The 9,731-nt window shown below is 40.0% G+C and overlaps 1 protein-coding gene across 1 annotated transcript; it reads left to right on the top strand.

Moving 5' to 3' along the window:
- Positions 1-4,474: 4,474 nt before the first annotated feature.
- LOC114083611 (transmembrane 9 superfamily member 3) lies at positions 4,475-7,207 on the top strand. Its single transcript, XM_071607769.1, has one exon. It carries the CDS (start codon positions 4,616-4,618, stop codon positions 6,377-6,379), a length of 1,764 nt encoding a protein of 587 aa, XP_071463870.1. The 5' UTR covers positions 4,475-4,615; the 3' UTR covers positions 6,380-7,207.
- The last annotated feature ends 2,524 nt before the right edge of the window (positions 7,208-9,731 follow it).

Genomic DNA, 9,731 nt, shown 5'->3' with positions numbered 1-9,731 from the left:
TTGTTATCTGGCCATCTTCCTGAACACAAAACTTCTTAGGGGAAGAACCTGGGAAGACATTACATTACAGAACACATTAGGACCTGTGTCGTCCTGCATCCTCCAGGGAGACTCCACTGAAGTCTCTGATAGGTGTCCCACCATCCTCCAAACTTACCAGGAAGCTATAGAGCCATCCATGTCCTTTCTGTGGCCAACTCCCCAGGCAGGCTCCCCTGACCTATAGTGAACTACCCCACTGAGGCAGACAGGGCCAAGCATGGCAGTGGCTCATGGTAGAAGCCTAAGGGGTACTTGCCTAACCCATCTCCACACCTCCAAATAAAGACTATCACCATATTCTTTTGTTTTTGTTTTGTTCTTTTTGTGATTCTGAACCTCATGCATAGTGGGCAAGTGCTCTATCCCTAAGCCATATCCCCAGTCCTTTTTAGTTTTCATTTTGAGACAGGGTCTCACTAAGCTGCCCAGCCTGGCCTTGAACTTGAGATCCTCCTGCTTTAGCTTCCTGAATAGCTGAGATTTTAGTTGTGCACCATCATTCCTGGCTTTATATTCTTCTCAGAGTTACCTCTGTACTTCCTCTACACAGCCAACATTGGAACATTGAACTTGTATATTTTAAAAAAAATTTTTTTTTGGTGGTTCTGGAGATGGAACCCAGGGTCTAGCACATGCTAAGAATGTGCTCTACCACTAGGCTATATCCCCAGCCCTTGAGCATTGAACTTGTTTTTTTCTCAACATCTTCGGTTTCTGACCTTTCCCTAGCCTGCTGCAACCTTCTCTCTCTTCAGGTCCTCACCTAAAGAAACAGTAGTAGCCTCCCTGTCAGAGATCTAAACTGATCAGCATGTCTGACAGGCAAGTTGCTTCCCCTCACCACACATGACTCTCAATCAACTCTAAATAAAGTCCAGTTACTCCCTACGTTCAAAAAACTTTCATAGATCATCTATCCCTGCTTCCTTCTGACCTCCAGTCCATACTGTCCATGCTTACCTGCCCAAAGATCTCATGGCCTTGTGTCATTGTAACCACATCAGTCTCACCTCATACCTGAAACAGCTGTCTCTCAGCTCACAACATTCACCTCTAACCCCTCACCACCTAATGGGAGACCAAGGAGCAATAATTATCTAAGGCTTCCTTACTTACTGTAAGGCAAGTAGTTGTTTTGGAGGTGGCCCTGGGAAGCTATGCTAGGAGAATGAAGAGAGTGGGATGGAAAAGAATTTAAATGACCAAGGACACATAATCAAATACGTTATCTCTATGAGCAACTGGAGCTCAATCCTACTAAGAAATTCTGAGCAAGTGTTTCAAATTTCAGAGTTAATCCAAGGGAACTGGAGACTTAGGGTGGCCAATTATCCCAGTTTCCCAGGATTACAGGTTTAGCACTGAAAGATCTGCATTCCAGGGAACCCCAAGCAAACCAGAACCACTAGCCACCTCCATGGGTTATATTTCCAACTCCCATCAGTTACTGGTGAGGGCTGCTTCTGAGCAGCAATAGTTTGCAGGCACAATCTTGGCTCTTGAGACACAAAAGCCTGTTCCAAAGAACTGATATATCATTTATAAGGACTGAGAGCGGCAGCCCAGGGCTGGAGGAGGGATACAGGGCCTTTGGGGGAAGTGGGATGGTGCTTGGGACTATAACAGCCTGAGAAGCTATCCAGGGCATAGAATCTAGTGAGATTGGGCCTGTAATGGAAATAGAGAGGTGACCAGCATAGAAGGGACCTAGATAAGGTGGAATAAAGAGTGAGGCCAGGGATGAAAGAGGGCTCCTGGAGGTTTTAACAAATTAGTAATTTTATGTAAATAAATGACAATCATGCTCAGGAAGACAAACTTCTTTCTGGGCCCTAATGTCTAGAAGAGGTAATCATTTCTTTAGTGCCCATTTTTCACCTTGATTTAATTCTTATTCCATTTTTTGAGTGGTTTAGGCACCATTAAGTAGGGAATTAATACAGAAAGCTAACATGACCTTTCCTAGAGGGAAAAAAAATCATAAGTCTCTAAAAATAGACAAGTTCACATCTGTTCTACATCAAAGCTTTAAACCATCATGCACTTTCTATCTAAATCTCTGGCTTTCAAAGCAAGTTCAATCTTGTTCATCTCAAGGAGTGTTGGAGTCTAAATCATGTCCCCTCACTAGTCATATGTCCAGGCCCTAATCACCAATGCCTCAGAATGTGACCATGTCTGGAGATGAAGCCTTTAAAGAAATTATTAATAAACTAATATAGCTGGGGTGGGACTTTGCAGAAGAACAAATGCCACGGGACATGATCAAGGCAATTCCCAGAGAAGAAAATGCAGCCTTAAATACATTTCTTTTTCCAGAAAGGAAATAATTTAAAACAATAAAATAATATTTCAATTTAAGAAGTTAATAAAAGATAAATGCTGACAAACTCAAGTGAAAAGAATGAAAATATAAATTAAAGCAGAAGTCATGAATTTGGAAATAAAAACAAGAGAATAGAAAAATATATCAGATTCTAAAAATGGTTTTCTTTTGGTCACAAAACTATAGTTTAATTCTTGAATTTTTTTCCCTTGTATTAATTTCCCAAATTTCCTATGAAAAAAGCATACATTATTTTTACATTTAAAAGTTGATTTTTCCAGTTACTACTTGGAGAAATAGCAGATCCTCGGGCTAGGAAAGGAAAAATGCATCTTTAGTGCCAGAAAACAAGCAATTGCTAAATAAATAAATAAACATTTAAAAACCAAAGGACTGGAGGCATAGCAAAAGAACACAGGAGCCAAACTTTCGGAGATCCCAGTAGCCAAAACTCGACGAATCTGAGCAAGAAAATAAGGTATTGAATTTTAACTCAATTTGTTGATTTATTTTAACTCAAAGTATAAAATAAATATATGTGTGTTCACACTACTATCAAAAAAAACAAAAAAGATTAAATAAATAACTAAATAATGGCTTAAATAACTAAGTAACTAAATAAATAAATTTTTCTTTACAGAAAAATTCCAAATATTATATGCAGATATTATAAGAAGGGGATCTTAATCACATTGAAGGTGAGTTGGACTTGCAGTCTCATTTCCAAAGAATATAGGAGAGGGGAAAAGAGGGATTTTACAGTAGAGAAACATGACAGACACTTCCCAACCATTAACCATATGATCAGCGCCACATAAGTCATACCCGGTGGTATTTTCCCCAAAGCCAATCATGAAGAAAACATCAGATAAACCCAAACTGAAGGATATTCCACAACGGCCCAGCATCTCAGAGAGCAGGGATAGCTCAGCTCACAAGTATCTATGGTGGTATCTGAGACTTGCTACTGCAGAGGAGAAGGTGGATTTGACCTTTTGTCTCTGGATACAAAAGAAATAAGGACTCAAGTTCAGGCCTTAAGACCTTCCCTTTCCAGTCTGACACTCCTGGTGGTGACCAGTGGAGTTCACTGACCACAGAGTCTCCTGAGAGCCTTGAAGAACAGAACTGTGCTGAGAAAAGAAGTGTGTATCCTAGTGGCCTCTGGCAGCTCCAGCCTTAGCCTACTGTCCCCAGGGGGACCCAGAGAAGGAACAAGCATACCTACCTGGGACCAATGGACTCAGCTTTTCTGAAATCATGCAGCTATGTGGCTAGCTCCAGGAGTCCACTATATAAGAGTTCTACCCTAGTCTTCCTTGTCAGTTCAGACACACCCTTAAGCTCACCTTATTCCTTTCCCACCACACTCCAAGCCCTCTTGATGAGTCATGACATCATTTCAGTAAAATACTATGTACTTAAAACCACCTCTAATAACCCCAAATAACTCCTCCTAAGGTAATATCCTGCTTTCAAAGCTGCCCCAGTTTCCTGGTAAAGGAAAATCCTGGAGGCATTCCCAGGTGCCAAGGAAGCCATCAGTACCAATTTGTTAAATAAATAAATATCACACCAAATAGGAAAAGATATGTATCCAAATGACTCTGGCCAAGAGAGAGCCTAAGATAATGTTGTCACCAATTAAAGTCTTAGAGAGCTATGGCCATGGGGAAATATTTCCTCAGGTTTTTGGCAAATTCAACCAAATTCAAATTTTTGCCAAATTCAATCAAATCACCAGTACCATTTTTTACTTCTCTTGAGAAATGTTTGTTATGATGCATTAGATGTTTCTACCAATGGCATCTTCCTCTTTCCGACATCCATTTGGAAATTCTGCTCTTTCTCTGCAAGTGCTCTAACATCAAGGGCACTGTTATGCAACTCTTTGGCTCTCAGAAATGCTTGCAAATTGACAGTGGGGTTTAGCCCTTCTCTGGAAGTTTCATCCTTGCATACTCAGTTCATCTATTATGAAATATTTGAATTCATGGGGGGAAAAACAGCATAATACAGCTATCACCCACATTTAACAACTATTAACATTCCCTCCTATTTGCATCAACTTTTACTTTAAAAAGAAAATATTACAGGGGAGCGGGCGGTGACGGCGGCGGCGGAGGCAGCGGCTGGGCCCGGGCCCCGTGCGTCTGTCCGCGCCCCGTGGATGCGAATCGGCCGCGGCACAAGCGGCGGCGGCGGAGGAGTCGGTGGGCCGGCGCCGGGCCGGCGCGAGCGCGGAGGATGAGGCCGCTGCCGGGCGCTCCTGGCGTGGCGGCGGCCGCCGCGCTGTTGCTGCTACTGCTGCCCCGGGCCCGGGCGGACGAGCACGAGCACACGTATCAAGATAAAGAAGAAGTTGTCTTATGGATGAATACTGTTGGGCCCTACCATAATCGCCAAGAAACATATAAGTACTTTTCACTTCCGTTCTGTGTGGGGTCAAAAAAAAGTATCAGTCATTACCATGAAACTCTGGGAGAAGCACTTCAAGGAGTTGAATTGGAATTTAGTGGTCTGGATATTAAATTTAAAGATGATGTGATGCCAGCCACTTACTGTGAAATTGATTTAGATAAAGAAAAGAGAGATGCCTTTGTTTATGCTATTAAAAATCACTACTGGTACCAGATGTACATAGATGACTTACCAATATGGGGTATTGTTGGTGAAGCAGATGAAAATGGAGAAGATTATTACCTTTGGACCTACAAAAAGCTTGAAATAGGTTTTAATGGAAATCGAATTGTTGATGTTAATCTAACTAGTGAAGGAAAGGTAAAACTGGTTCCCAATACCAAAATACAGATGTCATATTCAGTAAAATGGAAAAAGTCAGATGTAAAATTTGAAGATCGATTTGACAAATATCTTGATCCGTCCTTTTTTCAACATAGGATTCATTGGTTTTCAATCTTCAACTCCTTCATGATGGTGATCTTCTTGGTAGGCTTAGTTTCAATGATTTTAATGAGAACGTTAAGAAAAGATTATGCCCGGTACAGTAAAGAAGAAGAAATGGATGACATGGATAGAGACCTAGGAGATGAATATGGATGGAAGCAGGTGCATGGAGATGTATTTAGACCATCAAGTCACCCGCTAATATTTTCCTCTCTCATTGGTTCTGGATGTCAGATATTTGCTGTATCTCTCATTGTTATTATTGTTGCAATGATAGAAGATTTATATACAGAGAGGGGATCAATGCTCAGTACAGCCATATTTGTCTATGCTGCTACATCTCCAGTAAATGGGTATTTTGGAGGAAGTCTGTATGCTAGACAAGGAGGAAGGAGATGGATAAAACAGATGTTCATTGGGGCATTCCTTATCCCAGCTATGGTGTGTGGCACAGCCTTCTTCATCAATTTTATAGCCATTTATTACCATGCTTCAAGAGCCATTCCATTTGGAACAATGGTGGCTGTTTGTTGCATCTGTTTTTTTGTTATTCTTCCTCTAAATCTTGTTGGTACAATACTTGGCCGAAATCTGTCAGGTCAGCCCAACTTCCCTTGTCGTGTCAATGCTGTGCCTCGTCCTATACCGGAGAAAAAATGGTTTATGGAGCCTGCAGTTATCGTTTGCCTGGGAGGAATTTTACCTTTTGGCTCTATCTTTATTGAAATGTATTTCATCTTCACGTCTTTCTGGGCATATAAGATCTATTATGTCTATGGCTTCATGATGCTGGTGCTGGTCATCCTGTGCATTGTGACCGTCTGTGTGACCATTGTGTGCACATACTTCTTGCTAAATGCAGAGGATTATAGGTGGCAATGGACAAGTTTTCTCTCTGCTGCATCAACTGCAATCTATGTTTACATGTATTCCTTTTACTACTATTTTTTCAAAACAAAGATGTATGGCTTATTTCAAACATCATTTTACTTTGGATATATGGCGGTATTTAGCACAGCCTTGGGGATAATGTGTGGAGCAATTGGTTACATGGGAACAAGTGCCTTTGTCCGAAAAATCTATACTAATGTGAAAATTGACTAGAGACCCAAGAAAACCTGGAACTTCGGATCAATTTCTCTTTCATAGGGGTGGAACTTGCACAGCAAAAAAAGCGCAAGAAGAGATTTGGGCTTAACACTGGGTACTTTGTGGGTCTCTTTCGTGGATGGCTTAAAGTAACATCTATTTCCATTGATCCTAGGTTCGTACTGACTGCTTTCTCCAACTGTTCACAGCAAATGCTTGGATTTTATGCAGTAGGCATTACTACAGTACATGGCTAATCTTCCCAAAAACTAGCTCATTAAAGATGAAATAGACCAGCTCTCTTCAGTGAAGAGGACAAATAGTTTATTTAAAGCATTTGTTCCAATAAAATAAGTAGAGGGAAACTTGGATGCTAAAATTACATGAGTAGAAATCTTCCTGGCACTTAGTGTTTCTACATTATTGAAAAATGATGTTCCAGAAAGATTACTTTTTTTTTTTCTCTTATTTTTACTGCCATCGTTGACCTATTGTGGGACATTTTTATATATTGAATCTGGGTTCTTTTTTGACCTGTTATAGGTTTTTTTCTCCTCCAGTTCAACTGCATCCTTTTTTTAAAAAAAAAAAGAGAATTAAAAAATATTAAATTCTGCATGTAATATATCTGCTGTCATCTTAGTTGGACCAGCTTCCCATTTATTTATCTTAAAATTTTCCAGTTATATCTTAATTCCATCCAAAGAAGATACAGTCTGAAGATAGAGGTGTACTCTCTACAATACAATTTACTGTACAGTTAGAAAGCCAAGTGTTAAATGGAGAAGATAAGTTGTTTTTATTAAACATTTTGAGATTTAGATAAACTACATTTTAACTGAATGTCTAAAGCGATTATCTTTTTCCCCCAAGGTTAGTCTTAAAATCTTTTTTTGCGTTTGAATGAAGGCTTTACATAAGAAATTATTAAAAGCAAGGGGGGTGGGTAATAAATGTACATAACATTAAATAATGTAACGTAGGTGTAGATTCCCAGATGCGTTTGGATGTACAGATGGACTACGGAGTACTTTTTTCTGATGATGATTGGTGTAGAAATGTGTGAATTTGGGTGGCTTTTTACATCTTGCCTACCATTGCATGAAACATTGGGGTTTCTTCAAAATGTGTGTGTCATACTTCTTTTGGGAGGGGCATTGTTTTCTTCTGTTTCTTTTCTGAGACTCCTACAGGAGCTAAATTTGTAATTTAGAAACATTTAATTTTGTTAATCCTGTCTGGGACACTTAAGTAACATCTAAAGCATTACTGCTTTAGAATGTTCAAATAAAATTTCCTGACCAAAAAAAAAAAGAAAATATTACAAATTGAATAGAAACCCCCTTTTGCACTCTTCCAGATCAGATTACCCTCTCTCTGCCCTCTCCAGAGATGGTCACTGTCCAGAAGTTGTGTGGACAGTTTTTGTCCATGCTTTTACATTTTTACTACACATGCGCTCATAAATAATTCATATAATTTTGCTTGCTTTTAAACTTTACCAAAAATGATATTGTCACATAAATTTTATCATTATGCAACTTAGTCATTTTTGGAGACCTTTATTGTTGTTGTCTTTGTTTTATTGTACCGGGAATTTAAACCAGGGGTGCTCTAACACTGAGCTACAACCCTACCCTTTCTTATTCTGAGACAGAGTCTCACTAAATTGCTGAGACTGATCTTGAACTTGCAATCCCCCTGTCTCAGCTTCCAAGGTCGCAGGCATTACAGGGCTGTGTCACCACATCCAGCAACCTTATATTCTTAGAATTGAATCAGTACACATGTATCTCTAGCCTATTCACTTTCACTGCCATAAAACAGAATATTACTTGAATATACACAATTTGCTTATCCATTTTCCTGTTGAGGGACATTAAGTCGTTTAAGTTTTTATCTATTATACATAATGCTGCCATAAACATCCTGTGCACATCTCCTTGCATCACACATGTGTTTGCTTTTCCCTAGAGTTTATCTCTGGAAGGAGGAGGTTCTGTTGAAAGATACATGTATCTTGATCTTTCCTGTATAGGAACAAATCTGTTTTCCAAAGCCATGTGGTACCAGTTTATATTTGAATGAGAGCTCCTATTCCTGCCCATTGTTCCTGGAGCTCATACTCTCAGACATTTCACTTTTGTCAGTTGGACAAACATGAAAGAGCATCTTGTTTTATTTTGCATTTTCCTGGCCACCAGCAAGGTTAATCCTCTCTCCATGTCTGATGACCATTCAGGGTTCCTCATCTGCAGCTTGCCTGTTTGTTCTCTGTTTTCTATTCGATTGCCTGTCTGCTTCTTATTGATTTTAAGAGTATTTGTGTATTCTTGACACTATTCCTGTATTGGTAGACTTTATTCATTTCACCCTCGCTTGTTGCAGTCATCTCAGATCTTCAGCTTCCCACTCCTCCTTTCTTGAAGATTTTAGCACCTGGTCCATTGTCTCTCTCCAGTGCTAGCTCCATCTTAATTACTATGACTTCAATATCCACATGTATGATCTTCTTAGTCCCTTGACTTCTGCGTTCCTAGTGATCCTATCTTCTCCCTTCCCTATGCCACCTGCTTCCACAGTTACACCTGAGACACTGCTCTTACCAATAACATCACTCCTTCCGTTATTTTTTTTTTTGTACCAAGGATTGAACTCAGGAACACTGGACCACTGAGCCACATCCCCAGACCTATTTTGTATTTTATTTAGAGACAGGATCTCACTGAGTTGCTTAGTGCCTTGCTTTTGCTGAGGCTGGCTTTAAACTCATGGTCCTCCTGCCTCAGCCTCCTGAGCCGCTGAGATTACAGACTGCCACTGCACCCAACTCCTTCCATTATCTTGATGACAAGCATCTCACTCTTTTACTATTATCTAATTTTCAACACATGTCCTCCAATATTCTGATTCTAATAATTCTTCAAGCCTAGTGGAACCTGCTATCCACTGACCTGCCTATTTGTTAATTTTTCTCACTCCTTCATGCCCTCAGCTCTCACACTGTCCAGCTTAAAACCCATATTCTATCATTATGGTCTCCTCTCACATGGGTACTTATTCTCTCTCTCTCCCTTCCTCCCTTGATCTCTACTGGAGAAACTCCAACACTGAATAAATACAACTCTCCACTTACTCTCCAATAGCACATGAGCAAATGATGTTCTCTATAGAAAAACACAAGCGTGGGAAGGGTCTTTCTCTAAACTCCTGACCCTGACCTTAGGAGATATTCTTGGGATCTGTCCTTCAATTCTACTTCACCCCCTTATTGACTCACTCCTTTATTTTTTATGGATAATTATCTCATAACTTCTCCTCTTCCTCAAACTTTCAACATCTCTCACTCCTTCATTTTTAGCGGATG

Source organism: Marmota flaviventris, chromosome 2 (assembly GCF_047511675.1).
Source record: "Marmota flaviventris isolate mMarFla1 chromosome 2, mMarFla1.hap1, whole genome shotgun sequence".
In the NCBI taxonomy this organism is placed as follows: domain Eukaryota; kingdom Metazoa; phylum Chordata; class Mammalia; order Rodentia; family Sciuridae; genus Marmota; species Marmota flaviventris.
The sequence above is the reverse complement of the archived record's forward strand: the minus strand, read 5'-3'. Positions and strand labels throughout refer to the sequence as shown.

Excerpts from the sequence above, each read along its gene's own strand:
- LOC114083611 (XM_071607769.1), top strand. The coding sequence starts at position 4,616 with ATGAGGCCGCTGCCGGGCGCTCCTGGCGTGGCGGCGGCCGCCGCGCTG.